General features: G+C 43.7%; 1 protein-coding gene across 2 annotated transcripts in view; it reads left to right on the top strand.

Moving 5' to 3' along the window:
- pax7a (paired box 7a) overlaps positions 1-22,285 on the top strand; it is a 43,431-nt gene that overhangs the window by 5,556 nt on the left and 15,590 nt on the right. For both annotated transcript variants that reach the window (XM_061292114.1, XM_061292113.1), the window contains exons 5-7: positions 15,062-15,261; positions 21,656-21,821; positions 21,911-22,101. In XM_061292114.1, the coding sequence (XP_061148098.1) occupies positions 15,062-15,261; positions 21,656-21,821; positions 21,911-22,101 (557 nt within the window). The remainder of the gene's footprint in view (positions 1-15,061; positions 15,262-21,655; positions 21,822-21,910; positions 22,102-22,285) is intronic.

Here is a 22,285-nt window from a genome sequence, read left to right as displayed (position 1 = left end):
CCTGCATGTGTTTTTACATCAGGGAGAGCTATAAAAAAAACAGCCAAGACTAGATGGCTTTTAATAATAATAATAATAATGTTAATACTTATTAGCGGGGAGCAGCGGAGACGAGGCTCGCCTGAATAGGTGACTACGTGTTCACACCGGGTGTAATAGCTGGCAGGCACGCTCACAAATGTATTTATCCCCAATCAGCCGCTCACTCTGGCGGCGCGCGGCGCAGCGCGGCCCCCCTTATATGAGCAGAGAGGGGCTTTCAAGCAGATTAAACGCAGCCTTTTATTTCTTTTCACTTTCATCTCAGAGCCGAGCTCACATCGTGGCTCGCCCTGGGCGCAAACATTCATGAGGGTTTCTCTTTTATTTTCAATCCACTCGCTCGTTCTCGCGCTCACTCTTTTTTTGCGTCTCCAGATTTAAGTCCCTCTTATTTATTTATCGAGTTGTTTATTGTGCGTGTTTTGGAGGTTACATCACGGATTTATCCCAGCTTTAATCGAGAGTTCATTAAAATGGCTGATCAAACTACAGTCGCGTCTTTTCCCGTTAATGGCAGATTAGAGGATGCTGTTCAAAATGTGGTTTCGGGGCCACGCCACCAAATTATTATTTGGTTTCTAATTGGCGCTATGTTTCTTGCTAATCATAATTCAAATGATAGGACTATCCAGGAAACAAAAATGCAGGGAAACAAATAATGTTAACGATATCCAATTTTACAACACAAAACAATAGACTTGTCTAACTCTGTAAAAACGATTCAATGTTGTATTTTCTTTAAAAAAAAAAGTACTCAAATATGTGCAATATTCTAGTCCTGTTTGTAGCACGACAGTATATTTATAACAAAAGTTGAAAAGAAATGCAGACTTTAAATCAACTCTGAAATATTATATTGTTTATAATTGATTGTTTTAATAAAACTAACAGTAGTAGTAGTAGTAGTAATAGTAACATTATTATTATTATTATTATCATTCTATTTTTCTTCATACATATATGTAATTGATTCAAATACAACAATGAAATCCGGATCTCGAAATTTCCAATTACTTTGCCATGAACATCACCCAAATATGCGTGTATTGGTGCTGTCGTAGTCATTTCAATTTCTATAACAAAAAGATGACGTCTTTGTTGTTTCTTTTTTTTTACATTGGTAACGAAAATGTGCGCTCGTGAAAAAAATCGATACTAAAAAAATAAATAAAAATAAATACAATCAGAATTAAACCCCAATTGAAATACATATGAAAAATGTGACATATTTGTGCAGTGTACGGCGCCCCCTTTTTTTTTGCATGATGCACATCTGCCACACATGCAAGTGACGCACGCTGCGACAGGCAATGGACACTCGAGCAAATCGCGGGATTAGCAGGTCCTCAGTCTAATTAAACAGATGCCAGGTGGGATTATTCCCCAGTTTGAAGGAGGGGAAGTGACAGAGAGGTGCGAGGGGGTGGTGACCACGCGAGCATGTCTGAAATTTCATTTGGGGTGGCGGCACAAAGTATTATTCCATTGCAAGTCGTTCTTTTACGCTGCAAAGCGTGCACGATCTCCCCTTTTATAAATGTATACATTGGCAATATTTCGTCTCTAAATCTCGCTGAATGAATGAGGGTGATGTTAGGGGGGGGCATGCAGAGGTTTTGGTGTGTGTGGAAGGGGGGGGGGATACTGGAGCGCACTTCAAACAAATCCATCTGGAACAGTGTGTGAGAGAGATTCAGTGAAAGTATGGGCGAGTTATTTAGCTATTAATAACGTTTTCTTTCCTCGGGCGCGGAGGAAGGCGCGCGCGCGAGAGAGAGAGAGAGAGAGAGAGAGAGAGAGAGAGAGAGAGAGAGAGATTGAGAGATTGAGAGAGAGAGAGAGAGAGAGAGAGAGAGAGAGAGAGAGAGAGAGAGAGAGAGAGAGAGAGAGAGAGAGAGAGAGAGAGAGAGAGAGAGAGAGAGAGAGAGAGAGAGAGAGAGAGAGAGAGAGAGAGAGAGAGAGAGAGAGAGAGAGAGCGAGCGAGCACAACTCCATCCGTACGAGCTATTTGGCTTGGCTAGGAACTGAGAGGGGAGAGCACCCAAATGGTGGGCAGAGATAACATACCCATCATAGCGCAGACCCCGCGCTGCGCTTCACTGCATTAAACTCGGATTAACCTCCCATGGCCCCGCACACACTCGAGACACTTCGCACTGGAATTTACATTGCACCATGCGGCTACACCACACAACGAATAATAAAAATAATAATAATAATAATAATAATAATAATAATAATAATAATAATAATAATAATAATAATAATAATAATAATAATAATAATAATAATAAGGGTGTGCAGTCCTCTCCACAAAATGATTCAATACGATGATGAACAATGTTTTCATTCAGTACAATTTAGCGACATGAAATTAAATTTCATGTGGGCTGCATGTTTATTTACATGCAACAACCAAGCCTTACAAAATGATTTTCAGGCACGTCAAACAGATTTCTACCTGGTGTGCATCTTCCTTCCATATAAGACTTCGATACGATTCTCGATACATAGGATGGGAAACGATTCAAGGATGCACCGATTTCAAAATGGAACAACTTGATTCGGTTTAGTTGCATCCCTTATAGGGGCATGTAGAGTAGTCAACCCAGAGGTTGGGTGTTCCATTGTGACCAAGTGTCCTTGAGCAAGACAGGTGGAGAATGAGCAAGCAGGTTGAAAAGCGACAACTCATTTACCATGACCATACCACTGTACGATCCTTAAATCAAATAAAACCTTTGACATTACAAAAAGTCCACAAATACTCATACTTCCTATTAATAATTGATATTTGTTGGATCATTGCGTAATGACAGTTATTTACTAAAACATTGTTTCGGGAAAAAAAAAGTGTCAGCACGTTAGGTCCAATAATGCACAAAAATGAAAGCAAGACTGGTGAGACTGGGGTGGGGGTACGGGCCAACCAAACCCGGAGTGACATTTCAGTGTCAGCGGCTTAAGTGTCGACAGAAATATAGATCTGAAAAAATAAATAAAAGAGGGGGAGAAGGCTTAGATTCCTTCTGCGCTGCCATTTGACTTTGATCACATCACAAATATTCATGGGGGCACAAACACTCTGCCGCCATTATCCCGGCTGACAGTGATACCTCTCAAGGCTGTCTATTAATTAAAGTGGCGCACTTACCATGTGGGAACGACAACTAGAGCAAGAAGAAGAAGAAGAAAAAAGGTCCCCCCCATCTCTTGTGGTTTCGCCTCTTGAAAAGGGCCAATCTTCCCTCCCTGGCTTCTTGTGGGAAATTTAAAAAGTCTACACAGAGGAAGACATGGGGATTTCTAGCTCATTTCTATAAAGAGCCTTTTATAATCCTTTCCTGCTTAATAACTTAAAGGGATTCAATTTCTCCCCTCGTCGACAGGGAGGGGAGGTGGCTTGTGATCGCGTATTGTCGGGAAGCACTTGAAGGTTAACACTTCCTGCTCCCGAAGAGCACCACGCAACGTCTTCGTGTGATGTCACCAGCCCGTGATGTTTAATAACATCATTTTATTTACCGACCAAAATTCAATTCGCACACTTTGGATAGAGTAGTGCGCTTGGGGTCTTCAAGCCACGTGAGACAAATTAAACAGGAAGTGATACCCCCCTCCAGGTATCCTGTCACAAAACAACATAGGCCGCCTTTCATTAGGGTCTGTGTTTGATTTCCTTTCTAATTTTCATTAAATGCAAGATGAACTTCCCAACCGTAGCCCAGCTATCCATCTTCTGTAGCATTTGTCCTCATTAGGGTCTCGGTTGAGCTGGAGCCTAGCCCGGCTGACTTTTGGCGAGACCCAAGGACTACTTTGGACCAACAACCCTTCTCATTCACACCTGTGGACAATTTAGTCTTCCACGAACGTAACGTATGTTTTTAGAACATAAGAGGAAGTTGGCCGATACCCAGAAAAACATGCGAACACCACACAGGAAGGCCCAAGGCAAGATTCGAACCCAGAACTTGAGAAGTATGAGGGGAAATTTGCAAACGGCTCGGTCAATATGTTTGCTCTGCAATCCAACAGGTGGAGGAATTTAGGAAGAAAAACAATTTTGCAGGTGGCACTTTGGTACACCAAAGAAGGTCAGTGCGATCCAATGACCCTGTCAATATATAATGCAGTTACGAGAATCACACACGTTCTGAATAAAAAAAAATATATATTTTTCGTAAATATTGATTAGTATAGACAAAGTATTGTGTGTGTAAAATAGACAGACCTCTTTGTGCCACTATATTATAATAATAATTTAAAATGTGCCAATTTGAGCTGCAATATAATGAGAGGGTTGGAAGAAATAGTTTTCATGCATAAAATTAAAAAAGATGTACCATAAATGTGAAATACTGTGTAACAATTAGCCTAGGCAACTTCATGTTCTTCTTTGGGTCACATTCTCATTGAGCGTGAATCAACAGCGCCTCTGCTGGCCACAGCCTAGTAGTGCATGCCATTTTTATGAGTCAATCAAATCTGCATGGATGATTAATTGATGGATCAAATGTTATCCCCAAGCTTCAAATATACACACTGCTTTTCTAAAGATAATGTGCATTTTTGACTGACAACGGGCTACAAACTTCACATGTTTGTTATTGTTTTGAGAGGATTGCATCTCACTGAGATCTGTTTCTAATATTTTGAGTAGTTATTCAGGCCCCATGAGAGGGCCATAATATTAGAAACAGCTCCTAGTATGATTCAGTCATCTTCCCCGCCGCCAAGCCTTCCATCTCCCCTCCTCGGAGGCGTTTAATCGTCGCCCGCTTTGTTAGCGTTGATGTTTAATTGGCTGTGAGAAGATGAATGAGGCTGACAGGAATCAGCTGTCCACACGATCCCTTGTGGCTCCGACTCGGAAATCATAACCTGAGCGGCTTTTCCTCCCGCGAAACTGGCTCGTTGAACTTGTCACATCTAATTAGGGTGTTAAAGCGCGCTGGGAGCATCGGTGGGAAACAGTAGGCGGCATGGTCCGGGGGCAGCCAATAAGGCATTTTGGGGTCAGATGGTGGAGGGCGATGGAGGGGGTTGAATTGGACCACAGCGGGCTTTTATTTCAAAGCTTTCCTCACCCGCTTTACCGGCTATTACATCAATTACGGCTGTCCGGCCGCCAGCAGGCGAACAGGGCAGCATGCATGCAGTGAAGCCTTGTTTTAATTGACTATGAAATTAATTAAAGCAGATGTCTATTAAGGACTTTTAACATTGGCCACATAGTTTAAAGGTGTAACAGAGGATTAATGGCTTACAGCCAAAATGACACTACATTTATTGCATGCTGTCATCGGAGCTGACAACAACTGGCATTTTATTTTATATTCTGGCAACACAATGCAATATTGCTTAGCTTTTTTTCCCCAGTTATAATTTAATGGCCGGAAAAATACTATGTAGTGATTTTTGCAGACCTTTTAAAAAATTCAGCATAAAGAAAAAAAATTGATAGGCATCCTCTTTTTGCTAAAACATATCGATGCAGCCGTTCAGAATTTTCTTTTATTATAGCTACTCAGTCCTCTGTCTGGTGCATCTCCAAAATTCAACATTTGCTCCTAAAAAATTTCATTTACTTTCCTGAGCAGTTTGTGTGAAAAAAAACACTATTGTCCTCCTGGTCCATTTCAAGAGGTTTCATTCTCTTGCCTTTTGTGGGTGAATACTTTTTTTCTTGTATTGCGGCGTGGAAAGAGAAAGTGCTTAAAAAAAAAAGGTTGTGTGATGTCTGACAGCCTCCTCTCGCTATTGTTCCGCGCCGGGAGGAGAGAAAGAGGAGGGGAGGAGAGAAAAGGCCTTTCTGTTATTTTCTGTCTTGAAACTTGCTATTCAGGCCAGTTGATGAACTCCTCCGAAAAGTTTATTAAGGGGATCAAAACAATAGGAACCAAAGCCTTTGGCTGCCCGGGCAGACAGTTTATAAACTAGCGGCCATTGTGCCTCAAAGGCAGATGCATGAATACTTTTGAATGGGGGCCTTCAAACTGACACGATAAGGCTGGACAGCAGCACTCTTAAAAAAAAAAGGACACAGGCCGCTTCTGCTTTAGCTCCCTTTTTTTTTTCTTCAAATTTTGCATTAATGTACATCTGCAAAGGAAGAGCAGGCGGGAGGAGGGTGCTGTCTCTCCTGGCTAAGCTATCTTTTTTTTTTGCTTTGTTGCTTTAAATAGCGTGAAAAAGAAAATACTGTGACATAAAACCGATCAGATATTGCATCATATGTTTTAGAAATTGTTGTCAAAATTTAGGAGGTTTTTAACTAAAAATACTGTTTGCCGGCTTTACACAACATATTTTTAAACCCAAAACTTTGCTTGTGTGCTTATACTATAAAAAAAATTTCCACATATGTCTTTGCGCCGCAAAAATCCATTGCCGCCAGTATTGCCTAATTTTGAGATTTGTGGTTGCATTTTCACATGAACAAATATTTGCGATTGCCGCCTTTCACAATATTGCTTAAAAAATGAAATACTGTATAGACTTGCTCTACAGTTGCAGCCTCATCATTCTAAACACTTTTCTGGAGTAACTCAAAAACTAGAGCCAATTCTGGAAAATACAATGTCATCAGTGAAACTTTCTTTGCACCAAAATGTACATTATTCATCAGTCTATGCAGTTCCGTTGTAATGTTTTTTTTTTTTTGATATAAGTAAAGACAAACAGAGAAAGTAAAAAGTATGTCTTTGCGAAATGGGCATTGTGCTCAAGCGGGCTCCCATGTTGATATACTTTTGAAGGGGGCCAGCAGCCAAGACGATACATTCTTGGTGTCCTTTTGAGTGGACAATAGCCTGTCATTCTTGAGCCCTCATCCCTCCCCGCGTCCCTCCCCTCTGCAGCCTTTCCTTTGAGTCCACTCACTCTCTGGCTCGGTGCCTCCCAACTTCAGAGGGAGTCCTCTGATTTGTGACCCTGGCAACCCTGCACTTAATCTGGCTAAAGAGGGATGGCGGAGTGCTGTTGGGGGGGGCGGCATCCCGTCAGAGGCCCCCGAATAGAGTGAGCCGGCTCTGGCAGGTGTCAACGTTAGCAAACAATCGGCGGGCGCTGCCATTGCCGCGTCGCCCGGCGCGGCACAGGACCGCCGCTCTGAAAAGAGCCACATAATGTGGGGGGAGGACAAGGCAGAGAGATTACACTCTCAGACAGCTATTAGCGAGGATGAGGCTTTTCTAAACAAACAAGGAGGAGAAGGCGATCAATACTGTGTTAGTTTACCAAGTGGAGTCATTACAGTGGCTTATTTTCTGCCCCATTGTCTTTCTCTCCACTTTCTTCCAACATCTGTGAGCCCTATTGGCAATCCAATTTGCAGCAAGGGAGCTGGCTTATTTCTTCAGTCTTGTGTCACTTGCAGTGGACATCACGCTCAGGCATTTGTCCTTGTAATGAATCTTGATTGGGGTGTATTACCTCCGATGCAATGGTGGAAGCTGGCCTCCATTAGACTGAAGTGAGCGGAGGAAATGGCTCGGAGGAACGAGTTGACAACGAGCGGCTCTCGAGTGGATATGTGTCTTGACAAGAAGGTCGGCGCCTCCCCAAAGGCCATTTATTTACCTCTCATGGCTGATTCACCAAGAGAGACGTGTGATGGGAAGATAGTGTTTTAATGGGAGAAAACTGGAGAGGGAACACTCTGAGGGAGTGTTTATTCGGTACTGGTTTCAGCGTTAACGTGACACCGTTCTTAAATGAAGTCGACATATTTCCCGACTGCTTATGGGTTGTTACCACAATTAAAAAATTCTAACTTTATACATTTGGGCCTAGTTGTTTATCTAGACCTCACATGACGCTAGTGGAGCTAAAGGAGATGACTAGCATCAAGCTATCAACTTGTTTTATATTTTATTATTGTGTTATGTTAGTAATACTTGGCATTGTGTGCATTTACGACATGATTCTTGAGCAAAAATGATCCATTACTGTTGCTTTAAATAGAGGTTAGAACAACAAAATGGCAGCTGACATACACGGCATTAAACCGCGGTAAAAAAACAACAACCCGTAACTGATTGACCTCATGACCGTTAAAGACAATAGTCACTATTGTTTAAAAACACAGAGAGCTTTCACAACATCAAACAGACAAAAAAAGAAGATAAACAAAAGTATAATATTATCTTGCGTTCTCGCTAGGAGGCACAAAGCACTCCATCTTTTGTTTGTGCTTCCATCGCAGCAATTTCTGTCGTAAACATGATTTAATTCACCGTGTAATTCCGTAAATCACAGTCATCCCGACCAACGACTTATTTATCAGACATGTTTGGCGGCTGACAGTGGACGTCAAGCGACGACAAAAGCCTTTATGTGTGTGTGATTTTTTTTTTAGGTGAGGAAATGATCTTCCCTACTGGGAAGATGACTGTAAACTTTTTTACTCCAAAAAATAGGAAGCAGGAAGGATCACGTTTGACTTTTAATGATGTGCGGTGCTTGACAGACAGAGTGGTCTATTTAATTTGTGCGACATTTGTTACCGTTTCGGTATAACGCGAGGCACATCAAAAGACGCTGGCATTGGATTTCCCCGCCTGTCTGAGGGAATCTTCTGTAGTCGTAATAATAAAAAATAATAAGCAGGACCTCTGGCACAAATGCGTGTTTGCCGTGCTGATTAAGCTGTCGTTATTCCGGCAAAATGGTAGGTTTGGCGAAATTAGTCGACGCCACGCCGGCTTTTATGATGTCCATGTAAAATCAGATGAGGCGGTCAGGAGGCACGTAATTTATTGAAAAGACGGCGAAGCACTTTGCAAGCGATTCACCTCGCCGTCGAGGCTTGTCAAAGTCTTGACTGCTCACCGCCGAGCTGCATTCCAAAGCAGACAAAAGGCGTTTTGGGGCTAATTTTATTACAATACGGGAAGAGGGCCGCATAATGTGCAACAATAATTAGGTTTAGCACACACACCGCCGCCACCATGCTCCGCTAGTCTTCAAAAATGCCCATTAGCTTATGCTACTTAGCGCCAGAACATTTCCCATTTTATGCTCATGATGGGCCACCATATTCATTTGTTTTAATTAGCCGTGCGCTAGAAAAAGACTGCAAACACATTCAGCAACCCCCTCCTGTGAGTGTTGCCAATCACAAATGTGTTCAAATTGTCCAACAACTTTGCACCGATTTTCCCAAACTAATGGGCTTATTTCTGCATCGTCACTCATTGCCTCCCTGGGGAATACGCGGCGCTCGCTTACTGGGCCACATCTATTACTTTTACATTTACATATGAATGTGTGCAATACTTGTTTATAAAATACAAAACATTGCTTTCTTTATAGAATAAGCATGTATCCATTCTGAAATGGAGGGGATTCCGTTTTTATTCACAATATAATAAAACATGAGTCAAACATGAATAAATGCCTACTGTACTGTTGTGAATGCAACACAATGGAAAATGACGAAGAAGTCACACTGCAGTGTGAGCATACTGTTGATGAAACAAAAGCAAAGACTTGGTTGGCTCGATGTGTACAAACAACATTTTCCTCCACAGTGGTGTTCAAATACTTTTAGTTTGGTTGTAAATTAAAGAAAGAGCGAATCCCACCACCCTTCGAGGCTGTCGCGTTTTCACACTTGGGCAGCGCCCAGGCATGGGGAGTCAATATGTCAGCATTTATGGATGCCCCGCGGTGCTGCACAGGCCTGTCAGGCACCTATTCATGCTCTAATGGCCCCCCGAGGAGCTTCTCTCTGCGGGCTGAAAAGGCAGGGAGGCCCAGCGGACAGGGGGCGAGGGCCAACGGCTAGCGTGCGCTCTCACGGGTGCGCCGCGCCTTCTTCTCACTGACAAGAGCCATAAAAGAGCATCGCAACGGCTGCTCCTCACGCTCCAACCCCCCAAAAAAATAAACCTCCAAAATAGGGTGCTGGCTAATTGTTCGTTGTGAGAAGATTAGAAAAACTCCCATCGTTCTTCCTCCTCTTCTTCAAGACAGACAAAAGAATGTCCCACAGAAGAAAATCTTTCTGCAAAAAAGTCCAAATTATTTATATTGCGAGTGTCGGCGTTCCACCCCTTTTGTGCTTTATTGATTAGCCATGATGCGCACCAAGATTCATCTGTAAATGAGCAAATAATGTAGATTTGTTCATCTTTCTATGCCAGCGACGTATACTGAGTGAAATGAGTGATGCTTAACGGCATCATATGTTCCGTCTTTGCGTGAGGGCGGAGCATGGAGATAAAGATTGATGACTTGCCGTAAAACAACACAAAACTGTCCGGGTCAGATGTTGAACAAATGTGCGATATTATGGTCCTGCCGTGAAGAGCTTCACTGACTATCCTCCTGAGGCTCAAGCTGATGCACTTCAGCCGTTTACTGAACGGACTGAAAACGATAAAACACAAATACAATACTCTCAGGGGAGCTGCTGTTGGCCACAGCTCACACGCAGATACTCACATCACGCGGCAGGCCACCAGGCTCCGCCTCTTAAAGGCGCATTTCATACGTAGATACTACAATGCATACAGTATTTTCTATGAGTTTTATTCAATTTAAAGGGGTAAAACTATTTTCAAGTGTTTTTTTTCCATAGCAAGGCTTTTGACCAATTGTATTTGGGTTCACAGTATGAGGAAAAAGTTGCCTCAACTTAACTCCAAATACTTTTAATACAATACACCGGAGAGAGACTTTTTCCTTGTTGTTGTTTTCCCACCCGCTAAAAGATAACCGCGGGAGGTTCTTCATGGCGAAAATTGTCTTTCAAAGTGTCGCGTTTATCGCCGATCTAGTCGCCGTCGCGCAAAGTCGCTATCTACTGCGCATCGGGACCGTCCCCTTCACTCGGCACCCCCTTTGGGATGACGTGCCTTCGCCGGTGATGCCGTTGTCCCAAAAATGCAAATTGAGGAAGTTGTTAGTTATTTGATGTTGCTGCACCCCCAACCGCCATCCGCCGCCTCCCCAACTCCACACCCCCGAAACATCTCACAGTGTTGTGCGCTTGAATCACATGCAGTCCCGAGGACAGGCAGGCCTGTTTATATGCAGGCCTGGAGCAGCAGAGACAGCACAGAGACAGATGCATGTCACAGATAGCAGATCCCATCGCTTATCTGGGGCCGTGTGCATAATTAGGCCTTTTGATATTCAACCCCCCCATGACTGACAAAAAGTATAATTGCGCTATCATGCACGACAAAAGGTAGGCACAAAAATAAACAAGTCAACATAAAAAGGGGGAGAAAAGACGCCGTGTTATTTTTGTCCTGTGGGATACAAGGGAAGGGAAGTAAACAGCATTTTCAGCTAAATCTGCTGTCAGTCACAGTCAACTAGTGTGATTCCGAGCTCACAGGCTGGTCCTGTGAATGCCTGCAACACACACGCATGCACGCGCACACACACAGAGCGCAAGGCCTCGTCGTAATTATGCTGGAACTAATATGCTTTTCAAAATGAGCCATTATGAGCTAATGCCGCGCTGCCAAAGCCCTGTCTGTTTTTGTCCCCACGTCTCGGATAGCACGCTAAAGGTGCGGCTGATATACCAAGAACATGGCGGCTTGGCTGGTCTAGTTGGTTTTTTTTGTTTTAATTCACAACTGTATTAGAGATGAAGCACCTGGCAGAAGCTTGTTGTTATCATCCATGTATTCAGCAGGTTTCTCCTGTTTTTTTTTCCCTCTCAACTCGCCATAACCAAATTTGAACCCAAAAACTCTTCACCTCCACAAAGAGGTGTTGTTGAGTAAAAAAAAAAAAAAGAAAAAAAAAAGAAAAAAAAGAAAAAAAAAATCTGGCTTTACAAAAATAATAATGTTGAGTTTTGATTGACACTGTTAGGGAAGCGCACTGTGTCATACTGGGAGCTGTTTCTAATATTGTGGTGGAGGAGTCGAAGGGTGTGTTGGAATTGTGGGTGATGAGGATCCCATCTGGAGTGTGAGGAGACTGGAGGGGAATCCGCGGGGAATCCTTTAAAACTCAAGCTCACCTTCAAACTATATGAACTAAGTAAGCCCAGTCTTTCAAAAAAGACTCTGTGTCACAATAAAAATAAACATGGCGGTCCACATGTCATTTATTCACCCAAATGTCTGCTGGAATCCCAATTAAGCTAAAAACAATTTATCTTGTATGTCGATCTAATTTTATTTTTGCCTGAAGTTCTGTACATTATCCTTTTAAAAATGCTTTGCTGGACCTTTTCCTACTGCAACCGGTAAACAAGACCTAATAGTTACGCTCAATGTAATGTAGCAAAATTCCTTAAGTGAAGAAAGTTTAAATTACTTTATGTGGATCGTGGGATAAAGTCTAGAGATCCCAATCGGAATCGCAGTTCACAGTTGTTCATGGAAGTTCGAAGCCATGCAAAACTGGCGTGAAGAACTTTTAGGAATGAGTTCTTATACTTCACAAGTCTTTAAGAGAAATAACTAACAAGGTACTTCCCCTATCCTGATAAATAAAATGCGGCTTTAACTCATCCTCCATCTTAATCAAGCACTTAGCCAAACAAAAGCTCTGACCAGGATTTAAAATCAATGTTTGGCGGAGGTTGGGGGTCGGGTAAACCTTCAGGGGGCCCCCCTGGAGAAGAACGCTCTGCGGTAATCTTGCCCACTGGATGTCGCATAATTAGATTCTAATTGGACTTCATGTAAGTAACGACAGACGCGAGAGAGATTTATCAATATCCCATGAACCCTTTGAGCGGTGGTATTATGCGGAGGTCTAATCAGTATGTACCTTTTTGTTTCCGAGCGGACTATTGACGGATCGGTCTCAAGCCGCCTGTGGGAATGTTGTTTGCCCGTTTAGGTGATTATTACCACTGGCGAATGAGGTCAACAAAACAAAAGACATGATTTTTAAATGTGGTCATTAGCTGGTAAACACACTAAAATTGTGCCTGCAGTCTTCCTGAAGCAACAGCAGCTTCCCAAAAAAACAAAAGTCACAAAATTCCAAGAAATGTTGTTTTCCCGATAAAAACACCAAACTGAACAAAACTGCCCAAGTGATTTTCAAAGAAAGATAATTGGGTCAATGGAATTTTTTGGGCTGGAAATTCCATTCTTACTTTCTTTCACATGCAGTCCCAGCTGGATGCTCTATGCCTGGCGTGTAGCATGTTCCCGTTCGCCCGTCCTCATTACAGGCAGGCCTGTTGACCTTGTGCTTGTGCTTCATGTTTAAGAGCAGATGTGTTGGCTCTGAAGGGCTTAATGGAGAGCCGGCGTACATGCTATCAGCTGTCCAGGGTTATCAGTCATTAGCCCGGTGACGGGCTGAATGTGACACCGGGGGCCGCGGTAGGTTCCCTGCAAAGTAAAGTCGTAAAGGACAAAGGAAAAGACGATCGTGGAAGGAGACTTGGGCGTCCCCTCGAGTCCGCGTCGACCGCGTATCCCCCCCCCCGGTAGGACGGCGGGGGTGACTTTGGAAAGCTACCCGGGCTCGGTCTCAAGTGTCGTCACGGCAACTTAGCCAGCCGACGGATGTACGCATCCTCATGAAAACCAACAATAGGATACGTGGTGTATGTATATATCCAACTTTTGTATGTTCAAGGGCGGCGCGCGTTCCAAGAATCAATCTTTTATTAAAACGGATAAGACTGAAGAATTGATTTAATGAATGCGTCCTCATGTCCGGCGGCCACGTTGTAATCCGCAGAGAATCGTCGAGCGCGAGCTCAGGGGGGACAAAAAAAATGTTGGTGGAGTGGCCTGTGATGATAGTCTCTATATAATCCCCTAATTCCTTGTTTAATTAAACTCTGGAGTCGGCCTTGAGACTTTGCCAGCTCTGTTGCTCTTTTGTTCTCACAGTTGTTATTCGGAGAGTATTCTTTTGTCCACTTCTGCTAAAAGATGCAGCCGGCGAGCACTGTAAACGGAAACAACAGCTAAGGTGACCATTCCGTCTTTGATTGGAGCCGAATGGTGTCACGAGCGAGAATCTGGCGGCTCTTGCACATCTTCCCCCTTTTATTTTTCCTCTCCCACACTTTTCTGGACTGCGCGTGATGCAATCCAACAAGGCCTGCAGCAACACTGGCACGTCAGCGCCGCCTTGTCACTGTCTCAATGAGGAAATTATGAAAATAAGAATTTTGTGACATGAAATGAAAGGGGCCATGTAGTCTGAATAGACGTGCAGAGGAGGTGAAAATGATGCAATTTTCCAAATTCTGTTTTAATGGTAATGCGCGATGGTAATGCGCGTTTTGCTGTCAGAAAACGTCCCTGTCGGGCCCGGATTGTGCGGCTTTCTGCCGTATCTCCGTTCCTCGAGCAAAAAGTCGGCTTAGCTGAAAGCCTGAAAAGTTGTGTAAAATGTGTTCTAATTCACTTAATGACAGCAGACGCAAACACAAGCGTCAGGCTGAATGGCTTTGCCGCCATATTGTGCTGCGTGTTAACACACACACAAACGGGATGCGGCTGTGTATAAGCAGTGTGCCCTGGGCCAAGGAGCAGCAAGGTGGCCCGGGCAGATTAACCCAACTACGGAGATCCGCCCCTTTCCTGCTTCGGTACTCCGACTTAACTTCCTCTACTCACGATGTTCCCCGCTTCTGAGGCAGGGTTGTGTCTCAAGGCCTCTGCTACATTAAATTAATAGTCACAGATTAAGATAATATTCTCACATCTGTACATAGTGAAATCACATTTATCACAAGGAATAAATTCCAGACACGCCCATAATCGGTGAAAATCCCTGAAATGGGGAGGAGGGGTCTTTTACCTTAGAGGGTCGAATAGAACAATGGCTATGTTTACTATGCTTTTATTTGGATTAAAAATCTGATCAGAAATCAGAAAAGTCAGAAACCAAATCACCCAAGAAATGAACAGGAAACTACAATTTGCCTTTATAACACTAACTACAATGAACAATAAATACAACGAAAATAACCGTGGCGCTCCTTTCCCACAAATACGTAAAACACCATGTTCTTCCCCCAACGACCCTGACAACATCGCTGAACCCTCCGCGTCCTTTTCTCCAGGTAGCCGCACAGACGATGGCTCCGACGTGGATTCCGAACCCGACTTGCCGCTGAAGCGCAAACAGAGGCGCAGTCGCACCACCTTCACCGCCGAGCAGTTGGAGGAACTGGAGAAAGCCTTCGAGAGGACGCATTACCCTGACATCTACACTCGGGAGGAACTGGCTCAGAGGACCAAACTGACAGAGGCCAGGGTGCAGGTAGAGTCTACTAACCCATACACCAATTTTATGATTTGTTTTTTTATTAATGTTTCACAGTAAATAGTTGGGCACACGTTATCAGGATTAGCACAAAATAAACCTAAAAAAAATAGATATGTATATAACATTACATGGCTATTGTACTAGTAGTTGTAATTTTATGCTAAAATGAGCTTTGAATAGAGGCTAATGCCCACCCTTTATGGGTGTAGATGTAGTTTTAAGGCTCGTTGATCCCAACAAATGCATTGTTGTTGCACTATTATGGATTGCATTGCACAGTGCTTTTAAAGACGTTCCCATGCTTATCACCAACCTCCAGTGTCGTAGTCTGCGAGTTGCCTGCCTGCTTGCCTGCCTGCCTGCTCGGGTGCCACGCAGCTGTGTGTCAGCGAGGGAAAATATTTACAGTAGAGTTATAGCGGCAGCTGTTCTCTTAAAGTTAGGGGGGGGTGAGAGGAGAGAAAGTCGACGCATTCCTGATGGATTTCTCATTCCGGCCGTTTGGCCAGGATCTCATCCCATCACTTTCAAGCTCGCCGCTGCTTGTAAAACCTTCCACATATCACACGGGGTTCCTCATCCTCTCTGGGGACCCCTTTGCCCTGACATTAATCAATCAGCCACCGGTTGGGGTGGGGGCAGGGCGGTAGGGGGGTCCGAGGCAGCCCTCTCCTCTTACCGCAGTCATTCACACTCAGTCTGAACCCCTTCAAGTGTGTTAGCGCATGCTAAGTGTTCATTCGTTGGAATAACTTTTTGCACACATGTCTGTGTCCATCTTGCGCTATTGCACGAGATGGCTCGGTTTTTGTGTTTTATCTGTGGGAGTGACATCATGTCCATGTGCAGGACACAGCTGCTCCACTAGAAATCACTCATTGGTTTTCAAAAAAAGTGTTGAAATGGAGGACACAATGTCAATTTATCTGCATCTGTACATCATACATTTCATGAAGTCTTCCGGCCGTGGATCTTCATTGCACACATGAGGTTTGGTCTGGCCTTGTGGAGTTGACTTATTAGACTTAAGTACTTCATGAGCAGTCATCAAAGGTCGCCACCATGCGACACCCACGTGCTATAACAAAAAAAGCAAATCTTTTGCAATTGCGTACACGTAATTCAAATTTGGTAGCAATCAAACCATTTGAGTCCCATGGTAGTTTCACGAATTAGCCTAGAATGGCGACTTCAAACCATGTTGGTGGACTTCTTGTGTCTTTTCTGGTATATTTTGTTGAGATTCATTTTCACGTGCTATTTGATACTGGCTTGAATTTTCAAAAATGAAGACACAAAATGAGTACATCTTAAATTCAAAACCTAACTTTGACAGAATACAAGAAATTTCACATCTGAATGTCTTAGGGGAACTGAAGTCTCTGAGCCCCGCTTTGAGTTTTGCCCATGGCTACGCTTCTGGTTGTTTACATGTGGATTTTGATGGAAAGCACATGTGTTTCATAGTTGAAGCACGGCACCAGCTGGGCCTCTGCAAAGGTGCCCAAATGATGGGAGAAGATAAGAGACCCTTTGGCTTCTCCTGCACAGCTGCAATGACGCATCCTCCAGATGTCGTTGAACGCCCAAGTTGTCCGGTTCAATACAGATTACAAAAACTGCGTAGCTGTATTTGTCTTCCAAAATGACAGGAATCAAGTCATTCTCTCCGCTCTCAAATATTGGAAAAGATGCAACCAAGAGATGATCACGGAGGTCCTCCAGCACAGGAAGTAGTAGCCACTGAGGAGGCCCGAGCTGTCAATATATTCTGGGATTCCGACGTTGGGCTTTGACTCGCAACACAAACTCAGCACCTCATAAAAGGCAGCCTACTCCCTTGTGTCCGTGCCTAGGCTGTCATTTTAAGACCCCCTCTCCTGCTCTCACATCCATCTTTATCAGCTCCCGCTGTCACTTTCAGCAGCAGTTACCAGCGCTCCTTCGCCAGCGCATTTTATGACCCCGGCTGACAAATTGCGGCATATGATCCATGCGAGCCGTTGAAGGCCCGTCACAGTGGGAGGGAATTCTGCCTCCTGCAGTATCTTTTGCTTCAGATATCAACTATCATGTCAACATGAGCGTGAATATCAAAAAGCCATAGTGGTGGTGGTATGGAAGGGTTATAGAGTGGAAATGACTGGAATCGTCAAGAATCGTTTAAAACTGAGATACATATATATTTACCATTTACAAAATGATTAAATTTTAGATGACGATCAGGGAACATTCCATTCTCAAAGACACCTGTTGACAGAAAGAACTAAATGATGGAAACATTTGATTTTTCAATTTCAGGCCACACTCAAATTGACAATTCAAAAGCTAGAAATAAGGATTAATTGGTGAAAAACGATTTTGAACAATGCTACGGTATTCAACTCTCACATTTCTCCTCATTATACTGAACCAGTTCGTCCTCGTGTGACTCTGTAAACCCCGCATGCCGCCGAGTGTGTCACAAGAGATCCTCTTTCATTACCAATAAACATTCTGCGTGTCGCTATCATACTTAGTGGAATCTAATAAGTTATAAGGATCGGCTTTTACGAAGCATGAAAATCAATTGTTGAGGTGGGGTAGGGTGTAAAGTTTCTCACTTTGTCTACGGCTCATGCTTACCATTTGGGTTGGTGTGTCTGATTTTTCATTACACTCATGTCTACAAACACTCTACGGACAAATATTTGAGGACACCTCAGCATCGCACCTGTAAGATGTAAAAATTGAGGAAAGTCAGCCATTCTTTCCTTTCTCCGCTTTTTAAAGACGTCTAGTCCAACGCTTGATTGATTCTTATTAAATGACTCAAGTATGCTCCTTTTTGTTCCTAAAATGCGGCTTTGCAGCTCAGACTCATGCCGCGAATTCATACGCAACAGAAACCAAGAGGGATGTAAGACAAAGTAGCGATTGTTTCACTATCAATTGCCCACCAGCGGCAAAAGAGAGACGATCACAATGGAGCCCGGTGGCGGCAGCCGAACCCAACAGGCAAACTGTATTCCCGCCAGTGTGGGGTTTATGTTTCATAAAGGCACAAATAGGATTTATGTAGATTGTGGTTGGAAGAAATTGTTGCCGCGCGTCAGAGTGAATGTTCTAACACTTTCTTATTATTAGAATTTAAATGACTTTGGTACAGTGCTTCTGTACTCCTGATACTTATCAAGTTAATCCCACTCTCCTCTCAAATTCACACTCCTAGCTACTTTAATTAGCATAGTGCCAGCAGTCTGGAAGGCAGCGGGAGGAGGAGAGGGAAGAAGGGGAGGGGGCGATGAGGAAAAGAGGGTGAGGAAGAGTGATATTGCGTGGTAGGAGACTGGCGGAGTGTTTGTGTGTTGAAGCTGGTTGCATCACCCCCCCCATGTGTCGGGGCTGGATATTTTGTTTTGTCATTATCTCGCCTCTCGCTATTCATCTGCAGCAACATGTCGCAAATTGGCTTCCGAGAGGCGTCACACATCCGGTGTGCACTTGCCTGCTATTGACGGCATCCTTCATGGGGGAATTGGACGCATGATCCGTCTATTGAAGATGAACGACTCGCTAGCGCAGTACGGAGACGATCTCAGATCAGGGACGATATCAAAAGAGACACGGAGGCAGCTTACCAGCAATCGATCCTTTTGGCGAAGGGTGAATGGACGATTGTGAGGCAAATGTCTTGATTTGAATTGGAGGCTAAGGCCATGCCCACACGAGTTATAAAACCTTTAGTAACTGCACAGACAATGTTTTAAAGAGCCTGTGCAGTGGGTTCAGAGATTAGTTTTAAAATGCATCGTTGGAAGATAAACGCTGAAATTGTGCAGTACGTTCGAACGACATAACCCGGTCCATACTGTTTACTCCAAATCGGCAGTTCCATGCTTCCGTATCTTATATGTATATATAAATGGTATATTTGTATTTATACGCACAAATCTGCAATCTAATATTGCGAGTCCATATAAAAATATATATTTTATATAATTAGACACCTCCTATATGCTTTAAACACATTGAAGCGTGTTAAACTTTCTCAAACACTTTTTAAAAACTTTGAAAATTTGGACACACACACACACATGCAAAATCATTGTTAGCATACTATTGGTAGAACACGGTATGATGAGAGTGAATGCTCAACCAAGTGTGTCCAATGATTCCTGCACTTTTGCACTGCATGAGGAATACCAGCACTGATCCGAAGCCAGCGAGGTTTGCACACAACGTAGGCAACCTTCACCTTTGGTCCTCCTCCATCTCCGCGCTTCCTGCAGCAGAGCTAAGCTCGCAAGCCGTCCTCCGTCTTTGCCTTGTCCAGAGCGCAAATATGCCAGGAACCTTCTTAACGCTTTGAGAAGTAGGCCCGTTGTGCAGGTAGATACGCAAGCGGCGAGGGAGCTCTCCCTGTATGTGCCGCTGCAGAGAATTAAACCGGATTGAGGAGAGCTGAGAGGAATTGTGGTCCAAGGTGACTTTGTGATCGGGTTCCAGGGAGCAGCCTGAAATCTGCGGCTTGGGGCTGTGTGTGGATGTGTGGCTTTGGAGTGTCAAAGAGCCTCAGGCTAGGACATATGCACATCGTTTGACCCCTTTAGTTTGTAGAGTGAACTTTTAAGTGTTGAAAAGGAAGTCTATTGGATCACTACAGAAATTTTGTCTTGATGGGACCTCATTAAATTGCCACTGCTAAAATCTATTTTGAAAACGGGAAAACAAAGAAAAATATGTAAGGTGTGATAAAGCTACAAGAATAATAATGTAATTTTAAACTATATTTAATTTTAATTTTTGAAGTACTATTTAAAATTGTATTCGGCTAATTTCACTCCGTTATGGGAAAATTTAAGAAACATTTTACCTGCCATCTAATTTAACCGTTATATAACGCAACTATACTCAACTGTGATAATTATTATTCTAAAAGAAAGTCATTGTAATAATTAGTTTTGTATATTATTTCTGAATGTAATCAACTCTATTTCTTTCTGTTTTAACAAGTTAACAAGATGGAATACTAAATAAAAACAAACCAAACGTGAAAAATAACAACATACATAAGTATAGACTGTATGCTATACTGAATACCTTAATAATATATAAATCTGAGGCTCAACATCATCGTCAAAACGCTTAAGCCTTTTTGTGGCTCTAGCGCTGAAACGCCGCCTCGCTCTCCTTGGATGACAACGAGGGGGGTGGAGGAAGTGAAAATGAACATAAAGCAGGGCTGGGGTCAGAGGATGAGGTCGGAGGTGAAGTGGCACTGCGGGATGAAGAAGGGTGGGTGCGGGGAGGAGTGTGTGTGTGTGTGGAAGTGAAGGGTGGGCGAGGCAGCTGTTTGTCTGGCCCAGTCGGAGTTTGGATAGTTCAGAGTTGCGAGCACGCTCCACTACATCCCAATAGGAACCACTTGACTGCAGCCACACATCACATTTGTTTTGCGGGCGCTGATTGAGGCCACGGCAGATGAAGATTTCACCCTATTCCAAAAGTCACACATTCAAATGTGGCTAAGATCCCGTGTAGGCCCTTTCTGATGAGTTTATGTGGATGTTTGTGTGTAGAAAAAAGGAGGCACCTCCTCTTCTTGAAAAAAGAAAAAAAAAAAAAAGCCGCAAGTGTAAGTCCCCTTGAAAGTGTCCCTGTTGAAGGACTGTTTAAAAAGGGACGCCCCCCTCTTTGTGCCCACTGTTCTGGTTGGCGTACGGAGGGGCTTTTGTGCCCCTCTTTCATGTGCGCTCACAATGGGCCGGGCCGTTTGAAACACAACAGTAGATGAACTGCGCTGACAGTGTATTAAACTCTGATGAATTGCCTGTGCGAGGCATAGATCAATGTCCTTCAACCCCCCCGAGCACGCAGCCAAGGCCGGGCCTTGTCTGGGCTAAATGGAACAGGTTGCCGGCTCCTTTCACAAGGCCTGATTATATTCATGTTTTGTTGAAGAAGAAGCCTTTTTAAAATGTGTAAATCTTTCTAAAGAACTCCTACTTTTTGGGTCTTTTCATTCAGGGGGTTGAGATTGTGTGCTGCTCGTTTCGGGAACGCTGTCCGTCTAGACGAGAGTTTGGAGACGCTTCTTTTTTGGTTTTCTAAATAGCAGTCACATTTGAAATAGGGAAACTATTAGTAGGGCTGATTAATCATTTTGCCATGTTTCTATTAAGGCATCAAGTTGCCACAAAAAGCGCAGGCAGTTGATCGATTGACATATAGAATTGTTGTTGACCAAAAGTTTTGAAGGGAGGATTGAACATTGCGCTGCTTTGTTTCAATAACATAGAATATGCACAAATTTGGAAGATTAATGAATTTTGAATTACTTTTTGGATCTAATAGGCAAAAAGTGACACTTTCAAATCTTGTTTTTACTCCCTGACATCTCCTTCAGGTGTGGTTCAGCAACAGACGGGCAAGATGGCGTAAGCAGGCCGGGGCCAATCAGCTCGCCGCCTTTAACCACCTTCTTCCCGGTGGATTCCCACCCACCGGCATGCCCACTTTACCTACGTACCAACTCCCGGAGGCGAGTTACCCCGGCACCACACTATCGCAGGGTGAGTGCATTTGTCTGCCTTATTTGTTTTTATAATTATTTTCTTCTCGGCTTGAAATCCTTGCTTGTGTACGTTTTCCCCGCCGTCAGAGGGCAGTACCTTGCACAGACCTCAGCCCTTGCCCCCATCCTCCATGCACCAGGGGGGCCTGAGTGACAGCAGCTCAGCATACGGCCTGTCATCCAACCGACACAGCTTCTCCAGCTACTCCGACTCCTTTATGAGCCCTTCGGCTTCCAGCAACCACATGAACGCAGTCGGCAACGGGCTGTCCCCGCAGGTTAGTCAAACTTCATCATGTTCCTCTCGCTCTCCTCATTTATAAGAATTATGTCATCGTATTTGAGTGCAATTAAAATGTTCGGCGGTATAACTACCAATGTGGGCTTTTATGCGTGCCTTCCAAAGCGCCTGGATTTATTTCAGAGACTCCAAATTGCTACATTGGTAAAACAATTGGATTA

The sequence above is a fragment of the Syngnathus typhle genome, linkage group LG11 (assembly GCF_033458585.1).
Source record: "Syngnathus typhle isolate RoL2023-S1 ecotype Sweden linkage group LG11, RoL_Styp_1.0, whole genome shotgun sequence".
In the NCBI taxonomy this organism is placed as follows: domain Eukaryota; kingdom Metazoa; phylum Chordata; class Actinopteri; order Syngnathiformes; family Syngnathidae; genus Syngnathus; species Syngnathus typhle.
This window is presented reverse-complemented; position numbering and strand designations above follow the sequence as displayed.